Genomic DNA, 23,930 nt, shown 5'->3' on the forward strand with positions numbered 1-23,930 from the left:
TCTTATTTCTTACTTACACCTGCTCTACCTTTGAGAATTCCAGAGCAGAGGTAAGAATTGCTAGGTTTTTGGTTAAAGGTATACAAGATAATAACAGGATCTGGATCCTTTGGTCTCAGGCAACCTTCAGAGTCTAGTCAGGTGACTTTCTTCTATCTACAGTGCCTGTGTTTCTCCATATGTTTGTGTACCTGTTCCTGTGTGAGTTTGTGCGTGTGAGTGGAATATAGTCCAATTTTCCTTTTTGTCACCATAGTTCCAAACTTAGAAATATACAAACATGATCTGGGATGCTGGCATCCCCATGAACGTGAGACTGAAGTGTCCCTGTAAATATTGTGACAGGACGTTTCCTTGAGACTTCATCTAACCTTTACCAGAGATTAACCAAGCAAAGAGGTGATGACTTAAGAGATAACAGGCTGGAGAAGCTCATCTTTCCTACTAGGAATTCTCTGCAGCTCATGGGCAACAGGACTGCTCACATGACAGGGTTTCCCCAGCTGGTTTACTCTGCAAGATCTCATGACCAGTAGAGGAAGGGAATGGGCACAGGGGAGAGACAGAGATAGGTAAGAGAGAGAGTGAAAGGGAGATTTTGTTTTTAAATAATAGCTGCCATTTATTGATGACCCATTGTGTGCCAGGTCTCTTTTCTACAATTTCTCATTTACCTCTTATCTAAATGGTGTGAGATAAGTGTTATTATCTCCAGCTGCAAATGAGGAAACTAAACAGATACAGAGTTTGTGACTTGCCCCAAGTAACATGAAGTTTTGGGACCAGCACTGAATCTAGGTTTACCAGTTCTCAAACCCATGCACTTTCTTCTATATGATAGCCCATTCCTGTGAAATCAGCTATCAGGTATCCCCAAAATCATATTTAGAAATATATTCCTTTAAATATCTTTTAAGAAATCTGTATCTAGCTTATATGTTTGTTCTGCTAGACTTTGTGATATGACTCAGTCTTCTTCGTACATCTGTCACTGGTAAATAAATATTCATGACTAAGGGAAGATGGCAGGACCTGTTATTCCTGGTTTGGGGCAGACAGACGGTCGTGTCAGAGTTGGAAATTGTAAATGTCACATCTTTGGTATGGCGTCCTCTATGGTGTTCTGGCTTTCCCAGTGTGTGCTGCCTCACTTTTTATTCTTTGTTTTTGTTTTCTCCTCAGATCTAGATACTGATGACGATTTAAATAGCGACGATTATGAATATGAAGATGAAGCCAAACTTGTTATATTCCCAGACCACTATGAAATAGCACTACCAAATATTGAGGAGTTACCAGCCCTGGTCAGTGAGTGTGCACGGCTGCTAGCTAGATGCGCGTGACTCTGTCAGGTGTGTGTGTGTGTGTGTGTGTGTGTGTGTGTGTGTGAGACAGGGGCAGGGAAGGTGACAGCATGAACAGGGGCCTATTGCTTCTCCTCTGTGACAGGGTCTCGTGGGGTTGTGGTTCGGTACTGCTGGGCCTCTTACTTCCAGTGCTGGTGGGCTTCATTGCTCCCCAGGCCAGCCTCCTCCAGGGTGGTCTGGCCTCCTTGTCAATCTGTTGCTTGATTTCCAAAGTGTGCCCTTCTCATGTGCACAGACTGCTGGAGAGGGACCATCTTCTGATCAGAAGGATGACAGTATTTTTAATTGGGCTTCTCATGTTGTCTTTCCATGTAAGATTTTGCTTGGGCAAAATAAAAGTGTGCCACTATAGAATGACAGCAACACGATTATGAAAAAAAAAAACCAGACCCTCAAAAATCCCAGGTGTGCAGGAGCGCTGGGGAAGTTCAGCTCTGCTCCTGTGAAGACCATTTATATCTTTAGCAATGAGCTTTTCCCATCGCCTTCCCTTCTCTTTTCTTCCTTTTCCTTCTGTAAGAATCCAGTTTTGTGAAGGGATCCTGAACTACTTGAAGCTGGGGCTGGTGGCGGTGATGGGGGATGCCATGATGTTTTCCTTTGCTTCTGGAATCTTCCAAGAGGGCACAGAGTTCTTATGGGGACCCTACATGTTTTTCCTGGTCTTTCCTCATTTCCTGTGTTGCCTCCAGCACTTCACCCTCCTTCCTTTTTCCATTTCCTCTTCCCCACCCCCCCTTTTTTCCCCTGTTTTCAACTCTGAGCACACCTTGACCTCTCAGGGTCCTGCCACAGATGGCAGGGGGCTCTGAGGGAGTCAAGTTTATCCCCCCCCCCCGCCCCGCCCCTTCTTCAAACTCTGCCAGAACCAAAGTCAGGTCTTTAGGTCCCACCATCTTCTGGATGTTACGTGACTACAGCCATCTGCTCATTTGCTGCTGCCAAGAGGGGACCTTTGTGCTTAGGGTTTCCAAGTTACCAGGGACCAGGTTTCTACCACTTAACCTCTTTCCCTTGATCTAATTTATATCTAAATGTGTGACCATCCAAATTAGAAATTTGTGTATTTATCTATTGTAGCCCTTCTACTTATTAAATGGAACATACCCTTTTCCATTCCAAGTGTCCAGTACTTAGTGAAGCATGCAGAATTAAATTACCTTTGCTTTCTCAGGTTCCCCATGTTGACTCATGTGACTGTTAGCAAGGATAAAATATATTAGTGGACAAAATGGTCTTACTTTATCCCATTACCTGAAATGATACATTAAGGCTATGCCCTTCTTTGATACAACTCTTGTTTCTGCTATTGGAAACGAAGAAGCATATTGTGAATAAATATCATGAGAAATTATTTTTCTCTCAATCACTCATCATGAAGTATGTGAAAAAAGTAAATAAAAAAACTTCTTAATCATCTCTGTATTCAGAGTATAATTTGAACTATGAATATTCTTATTTAAAAGGCAAGTGCCACAGAAATCTGAATCCATAACATATATCATAATTTTTAATAGAGTATCTTTTAAAATACTTTAACATTAAAAATTTATTACTTTAAAGAAATACTTTAAGAATGGGGGAAAAAGAAGAATTATTTGGAAGTGGTTGAATAGGAAGATTGAATAACAAATCAGGATTTATCTGTTGGTAACCAAGAGGATTTAACTACACAAAAGATGCTAGTTACTATATTTTCTTATCATGCTATTGCTGTATTTTTGGTATTTGAAGATTCTCACTTGAAAATTTATTTATTTATATATAGTACCAGGGTTTGAACCCAGGGACACTTAACTACTGAGCCACATCCTCAGCCCTTTTTTTCATTTTTAATTTTGAGACAGGGTTCTGCCAAGTTACTTAGGGCCTCGCTAAGTTGCTGAGACCGTCTAGAACTTGCAATCCTCCAGCTTCAGCCTCCCAAGTTGCTGCTGGGATTACAGGTGTGCACGCCTGTGCTTGGCTCTTTTTAAAAAAGTCATTGGGGAAAAAAAAAATGTTGGTCTCAAAAACACCCAAGAGGTGACTCTTCCTTTATCTCTTGAATGTCTCAGCCCAGAACAATTTTATTTGAGAGAGTTATTCTGTAGATTCTATCAGAAAGTGAAGCCACTTCTGGGTGGCACAGGGTTCACAGAGGCAACATTGTGGGCTCAGCTAGGGCCTTGCAGTCTGGAATTCAGTGTCTTCATTTCCCACCTCAGGAACCTGAGCAGCGGATGCTGTGCTGGTAGTTTAACAGCAGGCTCCTGTGGGAAACAGCCCTGCCTGTGGTGTGAGGTGATTCCCACAGTGTCCACTCCTTCCATGGCCGATTTCAGGCTAACATCGTGATATCATAGAATGCAGTTGGCAGAGAGGTGCAGTAGCAGACCGTTTTTACAATTCCCATTATTCAGTTAAAGTAGATGTAAGTAACCTCAAGAACATGTGGATGGTAGATACAGTAAGATGTCTAGAAAGTGAGGAGTTTTTGAAGTGAGTAGTTATGTGCTACCTTTTAAAGATATTTTATGTATGTTTATATATAATTTAATTTTTAATAAGGGTTGTGTTTAGCAACCATCTTGCAAAGATTTCTTAATTTTTTTTTCTTTTTTTGGTACATATAAATGTATAAATTGTACATATTAATGGGATATCATGTGAATTTTTCAATACATGTATATACCTAATGATGTTTAAATAAGATTAAACATTCTGTCTCTTGAAACGTTTATCATCTCTTTATGGTGAAAACATTTAGAATCCTTTTTTAAAATTATTTATTTTTTAGTTGTAGGTAGACACACAATATCTTTATTTCATTTTTATGTGGTGCTGAGGATTGAACCCAGTGCCTCACGTGTGCTAGGTGAGCACTCTACCACTGAGCCACAACCTCAGCCCCTGAAATCCTATTTTAAAGCTTTTGAAAATATACAGTATATAGCTGTTATCTGTTATCTCAGTACTGCTCTTATCTAACTGTAGCAGTACCCATTGGTCAGTCTTTCCCCAACCCTTCCTCTCCTCTCCTCTTCCCAGCCTCTGGTAACCACCATTCTACTCTCAACTTCTGTGTGATCAACTTATTTTTATATTTCACATATGAGTGAGCTCCTGAGGCACTTGTCTTTCTGGGCCTGGCTTATTTCACTTAACAGAATGACCTCTAGTTCCATCTATGTTGCAAATGACAGGATCTCTCTCTCTCTCTTATTATTATTTTTTTAAACTTAAAAAAATCTAGTATTCATTGTGTGTATATACCATATTTTGTCTGTCCATTCATGAATTGATGAACACTCAGGTTGTTTCCATTTCTTGGCTTATTGCAATAAGCATGGGAGCGTGAAATTTCTTAAAATTGAACCATCAACTCCCATGAGCCAGCTCAAGTGAGTTCTAATGTACCACTGCACTTGAGGCTTAGGAGACTTGGGATAGAGCCAAGGTCTCCTCACTTCACTCCAGATAACAAGTCCAAGGAAAAAGTAATTCACAGAGTAATTATAGATTGATTGATCCTGACCTTCAGCTATTCATAAAAAGGGCCTATAAATGATTCTTTTTTTGATGACATTTTAAAAACACTAGATCAGTAGTTTATAAAAGAGGTTCAGAAGTCTAAGGGAATTTTGTTGGATGTCACCAGAAAGGATATTCAAAGAAAAGGGAAGATTATATTTGAATCTTCTTTAATATCACTGTACATTTCAAACTAGAGCACTAAAAACGATCTAATGGGGAATGAAAATCCAGAGGAGGACAGAGCAATGATCCATGTAGTTGATGAAACAAATAAGGGGCTTATATCAATCAGATCAGACTAAAAAGATGAGGTGCTGTAGCCAGAGTGCTGAGGGGGCCTAGAAGGGACTCAGCACTGGAAAAATCTGGAAGAGGCTTTTAGATACTCAGCCATGTGTTTCACAGGCATCTCTGGAAGGTGGTGGGAGGTGAATTTTGATAATTGAAAGGAAAGACTAATTATATATAACCATTGTGGTGAGAGATAAATGAAAGCTTCTCTTTTAAAAGGTTTACATATTTATGCCTGCTTGTTCTGTAATGGATTCCTAGACTTTTTTTTTTGTACTGGGAATTGAATCTAGGGGTGCTTTACCACTGAGCTGCCTCCCCAGTCCTTTCATTTTTATTTTTTTTTTTATATTTTGAGTTAGTGTCTTGCTAAATTCCTGAGGCTGGCCTTGAACATGCGATCCTCTTGCCTCAGTCTCCCGAATTGCTCAGCTAGATTCCCAGACTTCTGAGGGCTGGGACCTCTGTCTTGTTCCTGTCTATACCTGGCCCTGTGTCATCTCTGGGTAGGGTTAAATGTCACCCTGGAGAATTCACTCTAGCGAAGGATAGGATCTCATTTTCAGAGCAGATCACTCTGACAGCTGGGTAGAGAAGAGGGAATAGAGTGTAAGAAAGGAGAAACCTAGGCTGCTGTGTAGCCATCTGTGTGAGCCATGCTGGTGTCTGAAACTGGGAGGGGGTGGCCAAAATGGAGAAGAGGTAGATGTCAAATGTATTGCACTTGGAGGATTTGTAGGAGTTGCTCAGGGCTTGGGTGGTGGTGGGGTGACAGCTGAGAAACTTCTTTTGTTTCTTACTTGGTCCTCGGGTTGGTTGTCAGTGCTACTCTGGAGGAAATGGTCAGCTAATTGTGCAGGAAGTTAGTAATGTAGAATGCAAATTTTATTTTCAACATTTAAAAAAAATAATTCATTCACTTTTATTCCTTATCCATTGCCATTATCTAATTTTAGAGTATTTTTATTGCTCCCCCCAAAGACCCCATTTCCCTTAACCATCACCCTCTAAACTACCCTACTAGCCTATGGAGATCACTAATCTATTTTCTGTCTCTATAGATTTATCTATTCTAGATATATTAATGGAATAAAAAATATGTTGTTCCTTATGATTGTCTTTTTGTCATTTGCATATATTTTCAAGATTTATCCACGTTATAGCCCATATCAGTAGTTCGTTTCCTTTTATTGCCAAATAATATTCCATTCTATGAACACATTATCTTTTATTTTATATTATCTTTATCACAGATATTTATTTTGGTTGTTTCCATTTTCTTATAAAAAAGGCTGCTATGAACATTTGCTTACAAGTGTTTGTGTGGTCACAGATTGACATATCTCTTGGGTATAACCCTAGTTGTAAAATGATTGGGTTCTGTGGTAACTCTATTTAATCGTTTGGGGAACTTACTGTTTTCTAAGGTGCTTGTACCATTTTACCTTCTCATCAGAATATAAGTTTTTAAAGACATCTAGAAAGAATTTGTGGTATTAAGCAAGTAGCAAATGTTATCTCAGGCAAATGACCAGGATGAATTGGGTTTGGGGGAAGGCAGAGAATCTATCTTCCTCTTCTCTGGGTCAGTTGGTGCCAAGCAGGACATCACACATTTGCTCATGATGTGGACTGATCTGGCACAAATGTACCTAGGCATGTCCCTGTCCAGGGTCACATTTGCACCAGATTAAGAAATGGAGCCACACTGCGTACATTCCATTCAAGTGTCCTTGACTGCATGCCATTGTGTGATGAGTTGAGGATATTGGATATGATGGTGTATACTTGTTAGGAGGAAAACACCACTTGGGTAAATCCTGAGCATTCCTGTACCTAATTCCATCCTTGTAAATTCTTCCACCTCATACTTTCTACCCTGCTTGCTAAGTGGTTGGAATTGTTCAGTTTGACCTCTGAGCTTGAGCTTACAAACTGCATTTGGTTCCTTGCTACCTTGTGTCATTGCTAATACTCCCATTTGTAGGCCAGGGATAAAAACCTGGTTAGGTCCAGGGGAAAATGCAGGAAACCAGGGTCTCACCCTTGTGGTAAATGTGTTGTTTGAATTTTCTTCAGTTAAGCTGTATTTACTAATAGGCTTTTAAGTTTACTTTCCAGCAGTTGCTATTCTCACAAAATGTTTTTATATGTTACATCTGGGTTTGTCTTTTAGGTGACAATTGCCTGTGATGCAGTTCTCAGCTCAAAATCTCCATACAGAAAGCAGGACCCAGACACATGGGAAAATGAGTTGCCAGTATCTAAATATGCCAATAACCTCACCCAGTTGGACAATGGTGTCAGGATTCCTCCAAGGTAAGAGCCAAATATAAGCAATTAGCAAATAGCCAATTAGCCCTTAACAGTGGTCAAAGGAACATTTGCTTTTCTTCCTCTTTTCTTGATCAGCAGTTACATATTTTCTTACCAAATGCCTTTTATTAAAAGGAGCTCAAAACTTCTCTGTAAAATAGCTTATAGGTTTGCAGTAGCTATAGAATGTGCCTAGGCCATCCCCTAACCCTCACCTGCACTAAAACTGCCGGTTGCAAAACCCTGCAATTCTTGGCTGAGGGTTGTCTCCTCCTGCTGAAGCCAGCTGGGCCCTCCATGGAGTGGTCAGAAATGCCAGAGTCAAAGCTCCTTCATCTTATCCTGGAATAGCCCTCTACCAGTGGTAGTGGAATGGGTGGATAAATACCTAGCCTCCTGCCATTCCAGGTGAGAAAACTGTCTCCTGTAGTTCTCCAGCTGGTCTGAGCCCCAGTTGCCCATGATGGTCACCTGCTCATCAACACACCCTATATGGCTCCTGCCCTTTCCTGTCTGCCTTCCCCACTCCCCTGGGATCACCTCCCACGTAAGCCACTTGCATTTAAGTTTTTGTCTCAGAGTTTGTTCTGCAACAGTCTTTGGTTGTCACATTTTGGTGGAACTGCTCTTGGGGCTGCATTGGCATCTCCTTTACTGGGTGCTGGTGTGTTTACAGAGGCAGATCCTGGAGGAAAGGGCAAGTGGATCGGGAATGTGACTGATTTGGTTGGACCCTGATTTTACTGTATTCCATTCTGTGTGGTCTTAGGAAAGGAGTGTCACGTCTGAGTCTCAGTTTCTTCCTTTGTAGCAGTGAGGATAGTAAAATGGTGCTAAACAGCATTTACTAGAATTCAGTAAGTCTTTATGTAAGTTACCTGGCACATAGCTGATATTTCCCATTCCGTTTCTTTTCTCATTAATTTAGATTTGCAGTGTAGTAGGATGTGCTAGTCAACTTTCCATTGTTATAACAAATACCTGAGATACCTGAGATAAATCAACTTAGTAAGAGAAAAAGTTTTGTTTTGGCTCACAGTTTTGGAGGCTTCAACCTATGATCAATTGGTTCTGTGGCTTTTGGACCAGTGGTGAGGCAGCACAATGTGGGGGGAGCTCCTGCTGGAGCAAGCTGCTCACCTCATGATAGGATGCAGAGAGAGAGGAAGAGGAGGAGCCAGGGTTCTGATAGCTTCTTTAAAGGCAGCCTCCAATGACCAGAAAACCTCCTCCTGGTAGTGCCAAGCTGGGGACCAAGTCTTTAATGCATGGGCCTTTGGCGGACACTCCAGATCCAGACTCTTCTATAAAGTTTTGTTTAAACCAGTTTTACTCTAGTTTTAAACTAGAATTACTGTTCTAATAGTAGATTCAGTTATGCATGTTCCTGGTTCCTGCTTCAGTCCTCTTAGCCAAGAGATAAACAGAAGGATATAACAATAGCAATTAGTTTAAACTAGTTTACTCTAGTGGTTAATGCTTTAGAAGTTAGCCATTTATATACACAGACCCTTAATGTTTGCAACTTGTTCAAGGTCCACTGTCCAGCACATGGGAATTTTGAGAAAATGACCTTCCCTTCTACCCTTCATGCTGTGTATTGGTTTTCTAAAGTCAAAGAATCATCTCAGAGATGCTCCCTGTCTGGGAGGCAGGCAGGGTGCAGCGTGGTCCTGCTGCTCTGGGAGGGGTAAAGATAATGTTTGGAGGGGAGAAGGTGGGGAGGCATCAGTCTCTGTTATTCTACAGAGCATTTCTTCTGACCTGCCAGCTTGAGACGCTGTTTTTCTTAGATGTTAGTATTGTTGTGCTCCGGCTGTTCTGACTGCTCTATGTCACTACTTTCCAGTGGTTGGAAGTGTGCCAGATGTGACCTGCGGGAGAACCTCTGGTTGAATTTGACTGACGGCTCTGTCCTGTGTGGGAAGTGGTTCTTCGACAGCTCTGGGGGTAATGGGCATGCGCTGGAGCACTATAGAGACATGGGCTACCCTCTAGCCGTGAAGCTGGGAACCATCACTCCCGATGGGGCAGGTGAGTATGCCTTTTCCAAATCTGGGAACATGTAATGGCTTTTTAGATTTAACCCATCCTTTTATCCCCATGGTGGGTGTAGGCTCTGAACTCTGAACTGCTGTGAAGTCTTGAACAAGTTTCTAATCCTTCTGATTCCCTGTGTGGAGAATAGCAATGGCACCTCTCTCATGTTTATGGATGAGAATAAGGCATTTAGCCCCGTGCACATACTAAAGCTTGAAAAAAACGTTAGCTGCTATTGTTATACCCTTCTGTTTATCTCTCAGCCAAGAGGACAGAAGCAGGAATGAGGATTTTGAAGTGAACATGCCTAATTAAACCCACTATTAGAACAGTAGGAGAAAGTCCTCGAATTCATTATGGGGATTAGTACCATTTTAGGAACAAATGGGTTAATTATGGAGAAGATGAGTTTTAACAAATTCTCTTTGTTAAGAGTCCCTGAAATCGCCTGGCAGTGATGGTGTTCGCGTTCTTTGAAGGATTAGGATGGCTTCCTACTTGGACTGTCAGCTTCAGAATCAGTTATTTCTTTTTGCTCTCATGCAGCCTGCCCTAAAGTGTTGGCTTTTGGCCATGATTCTATAGTTAATTCCTCCTACCATTTTGTGATGGAAAAGGGAAATAATTTCAGGTCCAGAATGAGAAACTTAGATATTGAGCAGAAGCTATAAGAAGGGAGGGTACTGGGAAGGGAGGGGGAATGAGATGGATCTTATGTGCACGTATGAAGTATGAATGTGGCATAGAGAATCCCACCATTAGGTATAATTATACTGCCCGAATAAGAAAAAAGAACCCATCATCTAATCATCCTTGAAAATGCAGGTCTATACCAGTACCCACCCCAACCTTCTCCATCTTCCCAGCTCTCTTGGGTCTCTGTTGCCTCTGTGTTTTTTGGTAAGACCGTGTTTTTAGAAGAAATACAAAGAAATCTGTCTTTCCTCTTTTCTTCTTGGTTATCGTTCTGTGATCGAATTAGCTTGCTTCAGAGTTAATTGATCAAGATCTTTCACTCAGTCTGGAACACTTCTCACCAACCATTAAATGGGTTGTTTGTCATTTTGGAAAATTTTTTCTTTTTTTTGCAGGGGAGTGGGTACCGGGGATTGAACTCAGGGCACTCGACCACTGAGCCACATCCCCAGCTCTATTTTGCATTTTATTTAGAGACAGGATCTCACGGAGTTGCTTAGTGCCTCACTTTTGCTGAGGCTGGCTTTGAGCTCTCAATCCTCCAACCTCAGCCTCCTGAGCTACTGGGATTACAGGTGTGTGCCTTCAAGCCCAGTTGGAAATTTTTTCTTGCTCCCAAATTTCATGGAATTTTTTTAATTCATTATTGTTTTTGGACAGGTGTAGTCCTTTTTATATAAATGTATTAGACTGATTTTCTAGTATGTATACGTGTTGGTGTTTTTCTTAATTTTTAAAAAATGAACTCTTTAGTTATTAAGAATATTAACCTATTATGTGCCATAGTTGTTAAGTGGGTTTATTTTTGTTATTGTTGTTAAAAAGGGAGAACTGTGTTCATTCATGGAGTGTGTAAAACAGGGGCAACAGTGCAGACCCCATGTCCTGTGGTGATAGTTCTTGAATTCATGTAGCTGAAATAATGTTAACTTTTGAAAAAAAGATAAGACTTTGAGTCCTGTGTATGTTGTATAGTTTTAGTGTTAATAAAATGACTGTTTTCTGTCTAATTATTGTTCATGGATAGCATTAATTCTATTTTGTTTCCTTTAAATATGTTTAAATCTGTTTGTTAGTTATAACTTACTGTTTATTTAAAAGCCAAATGAATCAGTAAGAGTGTATATGAAGTTTCTTGAAGTGTTTTGCGATGAGCCTGTGGACCCTGAGATGCAGGAGGGTGGGTGTCTTCCATCTGGCGATTGGGGATACGTCCTGGTAAAGGTACCTCTGCCAACGTAACCATCTTCTACACTCATTGGGCCCTAAAGCACTAACTACTTCAACTCACCCGAGACAAAGTCTCAAAGTCAGGACATTCGTTTTTAGATCATAATATGAACCACAACTGCCAGTATGTGGGATGTTTATGTCAGTTTGACCAGTACATTCCCTCCCTGTGGGAAGATAAATTATATTTAGAAGATTGCCTTGTGGACATGGAATTCAAGAAGGTTGTGGATTCAATTACTTCATGATACCTCGATCTGATCATCCTGATTTCCTTTCCCTCAATAAGGATGTGCCTGTTCAATGAGAAATTCCTTCTCATCCTTGAGGTGTCTGTGTAGATTGTAGTTCTCCCAAGAAGCCCGGATTCCCCCAGGCTAGGCCAGGATGGTTGGCACATGTCATGAAAATAGGCCCCATATCCAGTTCCACTCTGGGTCCCCATGGGGACAATAACAAACAAAACAGGAAACAGATACCACACAAACAAACAAAAGCTTTCCTATGGGGGAAGAGACATTGTTTTGGCCAAGCAAAGGGGAGGTTCTTGATGCGATGGGAGAAAGGTGAGAAGGAGGCTGGAGAGGTGTTTTTATTCCATCATGGAAACTAGTTATTAACCTAATAACCTGTGCTTATGGGCTACAGGTCACTGCAAGACAGTGGTCCGGGGATGCACGAGGCAGCTGTGAGATTGCCCATTCCACGGGCTGCTCCAGGTCTGAAGCTTCTCAAGTTGGTCTTTCTTCTTTGGTCATAGTATTCACCTCTGACCTCTGACCCAGGCATAAGTTCCCTTGAGTTTCTCACAGCCTGATTGAAATCAAGGCATGACTACCTCATTTTTTGGTCTGGCTTGAGCCCCTCTTGTGTGCCTGTATCACCTGGTGGTGCTCCACAGTGGCATTTTTCACAGGATTCTGAAATCATTTGTTTAAGGGCGGCCAGCTGGTATCGTGGGGACTGAGTGCCACGTTTGTTATGCATCTAGCATAGCTCCTGCACATAGTAGGTGCTCAGTAAACATGTGTGGAGTCAACAGTGGAAGACAACGCCAACAACATGTTCTTCTGCTTCACCTTTTTTCTTTTCTTTAAAAAATAATTTTTTTTGATGCCTTCTTACTCTTGTTAGCTTTTTTTTTTTTCCTTCCTGACTACAGTCTAGGTTTTGTCTGGCCTGGGAGTTAAAATCATTCTTTAAAATGCTTGTACATACTTTTGACCTCATTCATTTTGCGTTTATTTTTCTAGGGTAATTGCGGGAGCGTTCTCTCCTTTCTCTTCATTTCCTTTTAGTGGCCGATGGCTTGTCGGCACACAGATATAAACTCATGGTGGAGAGAGGTGGTTCGGGTGGAGGGGTCAGCCCTTCCTCTGAAGAGAACCTTCTCTTGACCTCTCTGACTTTCTATGCTGTGTTTGACCAAGAGATCGGGTTTTCTCTCCATTTTCTGAGCAAAGCAGAAAAGCCAGCTTCCCCTGGCTTCCTCTCTCTTTCTAAACTCAAGAGCTCATCAAGGTGCATCTTTAACTTTCTGCCATTTTCCGGGGCTTAGGAGGAGAGCCTTGAATCACACAAGTGAGCCTTAGTTAGGAAGATATCTGAGGTTGTTCATGCCAGATGAGCCAACTAAGAGTATTTGAAATATTAAACTTTAACCTTACAAGGGCAGGGACCCTGCTGATCTCATTAAACATTATATCTTCAGTATCTGTATTATCTTGTATTCAGTAAATACTTATTGAACAGGATGAATACATAAAAGAATGACTGAGTTAATCAATGTGGCCGAACAAGGCTAACTATGGTGCATTAATCCTAATAGACACCATCCAGGAAAATCATCTTGATCTTTGGGAATTACTTATAAAGCATTTTTTTTTCAGTTAGAATATTATAATAAATTTGGGAAAAATAAGAAAAGGGGGAAAAAATAAAAGAAATCTTTCCATTAAGTTATTACCATTTGATACTGTTTCTCACTGTCTCAGTCCTCAACTTCAATCTCTTTTTGTGATGCTGGGGATTGAACTCAGGGCCTCATGCGTGCCAGGCAAGTGCTCTACAACTGAGCTACATCCCCAGCCCTCCTTTTCTCATTTTATTTTGAGTCAGGGTCTAAGTTGCCTAGGCTGGTCTGAAACTTGTAGTCCTCTTGCCTTAGCTTTGTAAGTAGCAGGGATTACAGGCGGCTCCACCGTGGCCGGACCTAAATTACTTTTCAAATTTACTGCACATACTATTTTCTAACATGTGTCTCACACGAATGGGGTATTCCTGCGCTAAAATTTTTCTTTTCTTTTTTTATGCTTGCTACCTCATGCTCTCTGTGGTTTAGTTTGTCATTTAACTTGAAATGAAACAATGACTGGTTTACTTCTAAAATGATCCCAGTTACTCACCAAACACAGCTTGGGCCATTCCTGGGTGGGACCCACCATGGGCTTTACAACTATAGTTCTTGGTTTCAAGTTTTAGGTCAAGTCAGGAGGCATGGAGGATAATAGTTGTCAGGGAAGGCTTATTTGCTGTGACAATTTTGAACTGAGACCTGACTGTTAAGCTGAAGTTGGAATAAAACAAGCTTCCCAATGAAGAACACGTAAGGCAGTCGTTTTCAGCCACTGAGTCTACTTAAATTTTTTTTCTATGACTCTATAATGTTTATACATTTTTAAAGATGGCCAAGTTTAAGGATCACAGTTCATTTTTAGACGTCTTGTGTGGTACTCATTAAACTGTTTTTTCATTGAGGTGAGAAATAACAATAGTATCTGACCAAATCCTGTTGTATCTCTGGGCGTGTAGTGACGGGAGTTAAGAAATGTGATTTTCTTAGTTGCAAGAGCCTGATGGGCCAAGAACCACAGAGGGCTGTGTGATTTTCCTTTATTTCAAAATGCTAGGCCAATGCTAATGATGTCATTCTAGCAATTTTATATTTTTGAATAGATCTTTGATAATTAGAGGCCCAGAGTCTTAATCTTCAAAACTGTCTCCCTAGTTAATAATAACCAGAGATCGAGAACAATGGAGCCTAGAGAGCACCAGTGTTTGAGTGGCATTTTTCTGCTCTTTGTCATAGTTTAAAAACAGTGTTGATGTGTGTGTTTTAAGTTGTGAGTTCCAAGATTTTTGTTTGTTTTTTTAATTATTCAGACTTTTTTTTTTTTTTTTGGATTTTTTTTTCCCTCTCAACTGGACTGGGGATTTTGTCTTTTATTTTTGGTTTTTGAGAACACTGACCTACATAAATATAAATGAGGGTTGCTATCAGCAAGTTAAAATGGGTCCCTAGGAGAAGAGGAGTAGAAAAGAAAGCTGGATAATGTTTAATCTGTTAATAATAGAAAGATTGTCTGCTTTTGGGGGGCAGGGAGTCTCCACATATGTCACATAGGTCAGAGAGTGACCTGTAGCATCCACACAGTACTGTCTGTCTCTCTCTCTACACACACACACACACAAACACACACACAATTTCTTTCCTTGAGTTGTTTTGAGGAATAGGAAACTTCTTGGGCAGTTTCTTTTTTCTTACTCTCCTCAAGGGTGATAATTTTACATCTGTTTTCCTTTTTGTAGATTTTGTTTTTCAAATTTGGGAGTGGAGAAATTGTGATTTTCTGAGGTTTCCCTTTCTATGAATGGGCCTAGGATGGTGCCTCACCATAGGTATCCTGGAATATCAAGGAATATTCTAATGTGCAGGGAAGAGGATTGGCCACGAATCTGATAGCTGGTTTCTGGGTCACCTGGGGGGTTTGGGGGGAAAATCATTTCACCTTCAGGAACCTCTTCCTCTGTAGTATGCACCTGAAAGTGTCTGCCCCACTGCATTGCCGTTGGAGGACAGATAGGGCAGGGGATCCTATGGCTTTGAAAACTGTAAACATTGCTCCAAAAACTTTACGGTGCCCCTGGGAGTCTTGATAAATGCAGATTCTGATTAGTGGGTCTGGGACAGGGCCCAAGACGCTGTATCTCCCCGGGGTTCCCAGGTGATGCTGCAGCTTGGTTCTTGCACCACAGTTCAGTCCAAAGCTTTATGTTGTCAGGTGGGATGTTGTCATCATGAGGAGAGAAGCTGCCCACCCCAGTGCAGTGTGCCACCACGCAGGGCCTGGGGTGTCTGGAGCCTCCTGAGTTACCCAGGTGTGTCAGACACATCCCGGGTGCCTGTGCATGCCGTGAGTGAGACGGGCAGGCTGGGGAAGCACCTCACAGTCTGAACATCTCTCATAGGTTCCATGTCATGTGAACACTGAAGTAGGAAAGAAGGGACTCAGGGGAACGACTGGTGGGAGGAATGAGGATGTAGAGGATTCCGCAGGCAGAATTTTGTTTGGTCTAGCCATTTAGCTGCAGCTCAGCACCTGTGTGCTTTCTGTCCCCACCAATTCTCCCCTATGGCAGACATAGGTCACCTCCTCACCCTGGCCTCTTCTGACCTTAGCGTCATGCCACTGTATATTTGGTTAGAAAAGTTCAATGTGGGGCATTTATATTTGTCTAATTTTAAATAACTTTAACTTAAGGTTATGTTTTTTTTTTTTTTTAGTTTTAGAAACTTTCTTTTTAGTTTTTGAAATGTCAGAAGAATTGATGTGTGTGTATCTGCTTATTATGTTTATTGTTTATCATCTTTTTCCTGGTTGAGTGTTATGAGGTTTTTGTTTGGTTTATTGCTATACTCTAAGTATGGTGCGAATTAGAGGTTCAATAAGTATTCATTGAATATTGAATGACTTGATTACATATCTCTGCTTATTTTTTCTCCACCTCTAGATGTTTATTCTTTTCAAGAAGAGGAACCTGTTTTGGATCCTCATTTGGCCAAACACCTAGCACATTTTGGAATTGATATGCTTCACATGCATGGGGTGAGAAGGTCTACTTTGGTCTCTAATCCCACCTTGTGGGGGGATATAGGGATGTGGGGCGGGAGAGGGAGCCGCTTAGTTTATTTAATATACCTTCCTCTAACATGGATCTTTGTTTTTATAAATTTTATGTTTTAATTGTTACATTTACTTCTTTTTAAAAAAAATTATTTATTTTTAAGATACACGACAACAGTGGAATGCATTACAATCCATATTACACATATATAGCACAATTTTTCGTATCTCTGTATATTAGCTTCTTGAATTTAAGTAATTTGCATATTTTTTTGGTTACCAGCTTAAATGTTTTATGTTGTAGTAAAAATGGCATCTGATCAAGTACCATATTGTTTTCGTTGGAGTTTACTTGCACAATTTCTGTCTCCTTTTGATGGATAGTTGCATGAATCACGCTTTTGTTCATCGAAGGGAGAAAGTACAGGGAGATGACCTTTAAAATTATCTGTGACCAACATCATTTTTAATTAATTTCAGGAAGGGAAGCAGAACTCCTGGGGTGGTGGAAAGAATAAGCCAACTCATTATTGTTGATGGAAAAGGCTTTGCTTCATTTATTAATGTGTGCTGGAGTTGACGTCATGACCGTAGTTTTTTTTTTTCTTTTTGAGAAGCTATTTAAGGTGCACGTTTTGTTTTAGCCCTTTCCTCCCAGACCACCTCCCTCTCTTCCTGTTCTTACTCTGTCTCCACTTTCTCAGGCATACCTGCCTTCTCACTGGTTTTCCTCACACCTCCTTCCCCTAGCAAGGTGCTCCCAGGCCCCAGGTTTTACTCCACACCCTCTCCACTGCCTCACCTTTTCATTGCTGTTTTGTGTTGCTTCTTCTCTTTAAGTCATCTTGCTTCTTTTTCTTTGATTTCTAACTTTTATCCTCGTCCTCTCTCCTGCCTTTTCAATCCTTCTCTTTAAATCTTTTTCATGTTTTTTTATTGTGATGAAATATGTGTAACATAAAATCTGCCATTTTAGCCATTTTTTTATTTAATTGATTTTATTTTTTTTAAATACATGACAGCAGAATGCATTACAATTCTTATTACACATACAGAGCACAATTTTCCATATCTTTGTACACCCTAAAGTATGTTCACATCAATTCATGTCTTTATACATGTACTTTGTTTTTTTATTACAATTCTTATTACACGTATATACCACATTTCTTCATATCTCTGTTTGTATATATACAAAGTAGATTGACACCCAATTCGTGTCTGCATACATGTACTTTGGATGATGATGTCTATCACATTCCACCATCCTTGCTAATCCCCTGCCTCCTCCCTTTCCCTCCCACCCCTCTTCCCTATCTAGAATTCATCTATTTCTCCCATGTTCCCCCTTCCTACCCCACTATGAGTCAGCCTCCTTATATCAGAGAAAACATTCGCATTTTAGCCATTTTTTTATTATTATTTCTTACATACATGACAATAGTGGAGTGTACCATTTTTAAGTATACGGTTCTGTGGCACTGACTACTCCACATCAACGTGCGACGGCCACCGTCTCTCAGTGTCCTTTAACTAGATTTTTTATTTCTCCATGTAATTAGAAAAAAAATCAGAAATATCCATTGACATTAGAAATAATTCATGGGACATGATATTCGAATGGGAATCATATTTAAAATTATCTTTCTTTAATGACTTGGTCCTAGACAGAGAATGGGCTTCGGGACAATGACATCAAGCCCAGGGTCAGCGAGTGGGAAGTGATCCAGGAGTCGGGGACGAAGCTGAAGCCCATGTATGGCCCCGGGTACACAGGTCTGAAGAACCTCGGGAACAGCTGCTACCTCAGTTCAGTCATGCAGGCCATCTTCAGCATCCCAGAATTCCAGAGAGCGTAAGTGCCTCCCAAGCAGAGGGGTCCTGGGGAAGCCCATTCTGCATCACCTTGGACCTTCTGCCACCTCATCTGTGGCATGACCTCTCATCCCGAGACTGGGTGAGAACCCTTACCAAGTGTTACAGGATCAGGGGAGATAGGGGAACTTTGGAAACTCAAAAACACTCTACAAGGTTATATTAATTATGACTTCCACTTTTAGACCACCCTGTGTGCCAAGAATATACTGATCATTAACCTCGGTGGGGAAGCTGCCCAATCCCTCCTATGGATGTGTTAGGAGAAAGCCAGTGGTTGGTTTGTTCAGTCTCTCTCCTCTGGGGATGGAGAGTTCCTTAGTGACTTAGGATTTTCATTATTTGCTTACTCGAAAGTGTGGGTCACATACTGGTGCTGTTCTTGTGGATGGTTGGATATGGGTCTGCGATGAATTAAGTATGGGTTCTGAGAGCACTTAGAAATTTTTGTAGCAGTTTTATATTGTCATGTCTTATAAGTAGCATTTCATTTTTCTGATTATTCATTTTTATGGTATTCTTTAAGGGTATTGTCCAAGTATTTTTCCAAGTTGGAAAAAGCTGGCCCCTTACCATGGACACTTTGGGAGGCACTGATTTTTGGGTGCTTCCTAACTGTGCATGAACAAGGCTGCCTTCCTCACCCCACACCTGGTGGCTCAGTAGGTATGGATGTGACCATTTTCTTCCTTGGGTTGTACTTAGAACAGGAAGCCGCAGAGCCCAGGAGCTACAGCTGGTGCGCTCAGTGGTGCACTTAGGGCCACTAACTAAGTTTAGAAAATTATCTCTAGCGTATCCCGCAGTGGGTAGGCTTTTACCTTGGTTCAGTGTGGAAGAGGACACACGTGTGTCAAGGCAGACTGACAGGCAGACAGCAGGCTAGGAATAGCACAAGGCAATGTTTTACCCACCTGGAGTTGAAATCCTAATGGCTTTAATAGGGGTTAATCAAAAGTATGTCAGTAAACCTTTTCTTTCCTTGGTATTTGAAGACTTAACCTCTTGCCATTTTCTGGCTTTGAAAATATATGGTCAGTTTTCCATATTGATTTTCATGTTTTCATCCAGCCAATGGTGTGAGTTCTGTTCTGCTCGGCAGTGTGCTGGGTGTGTGGTGGGTGAATGGTAAATGAAAGGACATGGTTCCTGGCCCCAGGGAAGGCACAAAAAACAGGCATTGCCTAAATAATCATAAGAACAACTACGTGGTTATAAATGTGGTACATTCCATGAAGGAAAAGGGAAGGAGGTATCACAGAGGACCCCTTGAAGAGGGAACACACCCCGACAGATGTGTGGGAGGAGTGGGGGGGCAGGGGATTTTGGGCAAAGGGAAGAGCAAGTTTGAAGCCTCAAGATGGGAAATGCTTTTCAAAGGTGAACATCATATTATTTTTTAAAAAATTTTTACCCACACCTCACACTTATATTATTATTCATTTGATCAGAGAAAAATGTCACTCCATCCTATGTGACTCATGCTGCAAGATCTTTTTTGGAAATGCTGAAGGAATGTCCTTGTGGGAGATAATAATAATAATTATTATTGCTTTTAAACTACAGTGGAAGAAATTTTTGTTTATTTTTCTTAAAAAATCCAACAGCATTTTTAGTGCTTTAAAATCTACTAACAACTACAACAACAACAACAAACTTCTGACAAGCCATTTGACAAAGAATTAACTTTCTGATTTTTTTTAAATGAAAAAAATGTATGTCGTATTTGTGGTGTATTTATTTATTTTTTTTTAAATTTAAGATTTGAATCTCCCTGTAGTCTTTGAAAAAAAAATTTTTTTTAGTTGTAGTTGGATGAAGACATGAATGGTGTGAATATACTTTGCATACAACCAGAGATATGAAAAATTGTGCTCTGTATGTGTAATATGAATTGTAATGCATTCTGCTGTCATATATAACAAATTAGAATTAAAAAAAAATTGAAAAAAAGACTTAAAATTTCTTTCTATTAAGGATAATCAAACTCTTAACCCTGAAACATTTTCTACTTTTCAAAGTGACCCACATTTTAATTTATTATGTAATTAAGCACAAAAGCATACATGATTTGGCCTTTTTATTTTGGTGACATTCTCTTTGTATATAAATGCAGTTTTTTTTTTTTAACCAAAGACAGTTATAGAAAAATGTGTAAATGAACATTGTATTTAAATGGAACAACAAATATTTAAAAAATATGTTTATGAATTTTTAAAAAAGATTTGAATCTCCCTATAGTCTTTTTTAAAAATTTTTTTTTAGTTGTAGCTGGACACAACACCTTTATTTTTTATTTATTTATTTTCATGTGGTGCTGAGGATCGAACCCAGCACCTTACATGTGCTAGGCAAACACTCTACCACTGAGCCACAACCCCAGCCCTCCCTGTAGTCTTGTTTCAAGAGTTTTGGAATTTTATTTCATATTATCAAATATTTTATATGCTATTTTTATAAGTTTTTACCATATATCTTAGAGCATGAGCAACTCCTTCTTATTCTTTTCCTTGTTTGGCCAAATGCCCCCGGATTGAAATACTTGTTCTTCAAGCCGCTTTTTTCCCAGCAGTCAATTCAGTTTAGGTGGGTCCAGGGCAGTGTATCCATTTTGTAAGTGGAAAGAGTGACTCATAGAAAGATTAGATGACTTATGAACACCACAGTGTAATTCAGAAATGTCAGCCCGGTTCCTTGATACCTTGTCTGCCACTGGTTTACATTTTAACATAATTCTCACTGAGGATCACATCTAGGTAAACTGGTGTGTGACTTGAATAAGTTGGCCACATTGTCAGTTAGCAAATCTACATCTTTTCTTGGATTATCACTAGATTTTGAACTGCAAGTGTTAATATGTATCTTAAAAATTACCTAACATTACTTCTGTATTTTAATTTAGATTTGTTGTAATGGAGGCTATGTCTTGTCAATTAGAAAAGGAACATAGTTGGCTGGAAAAATGGACATTTGGATGTCAAAGTTTTACCCCCTATAACTCTATGTTTCTCTACCAGTCTCACCTGAAGCATAAACTCATTCATTTTCCTGATGAGTTTTTTGTCTTGACAGATTTTGAGATGTGATAAAAACTGGATCATAGGTGAGCTAATGAGTTTGTCATGTTGTGTATTATACAGAATCTATCAGCATGGCCTCTGTAGCTAAACAGTTAGCTCAGAAGTCTGATTTATCTGTTGTTTGGCTTTCTGTCCTTTACAAACTTCTAGATGAAATTGTTGCCCCAGTGACACATTTAAGAACAGGGACAAGGATGGGGCTGTCTATCATTGTCTACAAGCTATCTTTGGTATAGATACATAATCTGTGAAACAAAGTCTGAGTTTGTGAACAGGAGGTGCCTTGAAGTTTCTACTAGTTGAGGGATTCAATTAGAGGTTGGTGCTAACTGCTAGTATGCCCTGGTTTTCTTGCTAGAGCTTTGTTGCAATAATGCCTGTTAGTCTGCTTTCTGTCACTGTGTACAATACCTGAGATAACCAACTTAAAAAGAGGAAGGTTTATTTTGGTTCACAGTTTTGGAGGTTTAGTCCATGACCAATTGGCCTTATTTCTTTGAGCCTGTAGTGGCACAGTATATCATGGTGAAAGTGTGTGGTGGAGGAGGCCCAGTTAAAACTGGATCATAGGTGGCCAGATTGTCAGTTAGCAAATCTACATCTTTATACCACTTGTGGGTGGTATAAAGAGAGAAAGTGGAGAGGGAAAGGAAGAGAAATGGTGGTACAATCCCCTTTGAGGGCACACCTGAGTGACCTAACTTCCTCCCACTAGGCCCCGCCTCTTAAGGGTTCCACCGTCTCTCAACAATGCTATGTGCTATGGGTTGGGGACACATGGTCTGTGGGGTGGGGGCACATATCCAAACCACAGCAATACCTTTTCTCTTTGGTTCTTGGAAGCCAGTTATAGAAATTGGTTGTGTGATTACATGACATGGTTTAGTCCGCCTTCATAGAGATTGCATTCTATTATATAATCTTTAGAGAGATGGATAACAAGAAAGAAAATAAATGGTATAATTCAAATAGTGAATATTTTTTCTTAGCTAAGAAGCTAAAAAAAAAATTCTGCTGGAGCATGCAATAGGGAGTTAGGAAGGGTGGGGGTGGCTACTCTCTTGGCTGAGTCTGGGGAGGTGACTTTCAGCAGACCTGAGAAGGGGCTGCCAAGCAAGCATCTGTGAAAAGAGCGTTCCAGAAAAGGGACAGCAGATGGCCTGGCCTTGAAGCAGGAGTCAATCTGGAATGCCCTGGGGCACTAGGGAGGCAAATGGTCAGGGCATTGTGGGCAGTGGTAGAGTGGTGGCAGATGGGGTCAGAGAAGTGGGCAGAGTAGGGTGCATGAAGGGCCATCGGAAGGGATCTGTTTCTGGACTCCTCTTCTTAAATCTTTCAGGCGTCCACAGTCAGAGCCTGGAGGGGGAAAGAAGAACAGCACAAAGTTGGGAGGGTGTGAAGTAGGAAAGGGACTGAGGATGGGAGTGAAGGCTGGAGAGGTACTGAGGTTAGCACTGCTCCGTCAGGATGCAGCAGTCAGGAAGGGCTGTGGGCTGCCCAAGGCCAGCAGAGGGCTGCAGAGCAGGACCTTGGGGCCAGGCTGCTGGAGCCCACTCTAGGCTCAGGCACTCACTCCCTGAGTGACTTTGGAAGCTGCCTAATGAATTTGTATCCCAATTTCTCATCTCTCAAATGGGATAATGGGGATAAAAATCCCTTCCTCATATGGTTGTAATGAAAACTCAACTAGCTAATATAGAAAGCCCTCGAGAAATGGTAGTTGTCACTGTATTTATTTACTCATTTTGAGACTGTTGGAACAACTCCTAATGTTAAAGAAAAAAGATATCTGAACGCTGTCTAAGATGGTAAGGCAGACTGAATTCCAGAGGGGCCCTGGTGACAGGCATAAGGACTGCTGCCTCTTGCAGTGAGTCAGCGGTCGGACTCAATGTCCACTTTAGGGAAGGCAAGTAGGGATTCACTACCAAGCAGGGGGAGGGTCAGTAGATGGAGCAATACTAAGAGGGAACCTCAAGTGTAAGGGGCTTCTGGCTCAACTATCTTGATAGGATTATTGCTGAAGACAGGTCAGGGTGATCAGGTACTAATGTGGGGATTTTCACTAAATGGACTCAGGATTTTCACTCAAAATAGATTCTATAAGGACATTTAAGGAAGTTCTAGGTTGGTCTAGCCAGCCAGAGGACTTGGAGGAGAGTGACTAAAGTTTTGGTCAAAGGAGAGAGTGTTCTCTAACTTAGGCTGGAGATATGTTAGGATTATGTGGGGAACTTAGTTCTTTTTTTTTTAGTTGTAGATGGACAAAGTGCTTTTATTTATTTATTTTTGTGGTGCTGAGGATCAAACCCAGTGCCTCACATGTGCTGGGTGAGCAGTCTACACTGAGCCACAACCCCAACCCTCATGGGGGGAATTTTTAAAGGAACTATAAATCCCAAGCCTCAATCTCAAGGGAGGAAATCAGAACATGTAGGGGTGGTTCTGGCTTTGGTAATTTTTTTTTTTTTTTTTGTACTAGGGATTGAATCCAGGAGTGCTGTATCTCTGCCTCTTTTTATTATTTTTATTTTTTAGGGATTAGGGATTGAACCCAGGGGCACTTAACCTCTGAACCACATCCCTAGCCCTTTTTAATATTTTATTTAGAGATA

At 40.7% G+C, this 23,930-nt stretch overlaps 1 protein-coding gene across 1 annotated transcript in view; it reads left to right on the forward strand.

Annotated features, from left to right (window-relative positions):
* Usp13 (ubiquitin specific peptidase 13) overlaps positions 1-23,930 on the forward strand; it is a 104,423-nt gene that overhangs the window by 35,294 nt on the left and 45,199 nt on the right. Inside the window, exons 4-8 of the mRNA XM_046466887.2 lie at positions 1,183-1,304; positions 7,351-7,493; positions 9,340-9,524; positions 16,248-16,342; positions 18,028-18,215. Coding sequence (XP_046322843.1) covers positions 1,183-1,304; positions 7,351-7,493; positions 9,340-9,524; positions 16,248-16,342; positions 18,028-18,215 — 733 coding nt within the window. The remainder of the gene's footprint in view (positions 1-1,182; positions 1,305-7,350; positions 7,494-9,339; positions 9,525-16,247; positions 16,343-18,027; positions 18,216-23,930) is intronic.

The sequence above is a fragment of the Marmota monax genome, unplaced genomic scaffold, assembly GCF_021218885.2.
Source record: "Marmota monax isolate L192 unplaced genomic scaffold, Marmota_monax_Labrador192_F-V1.1 WCK01_AAM20220418_F8-fsc00074, whole genome shotgun sequence".
NCBI lineage: Eukaryota > Metazoa > Chordata > Mammalia > Rodentia > Sciuridae > Marmota > Marmota monax.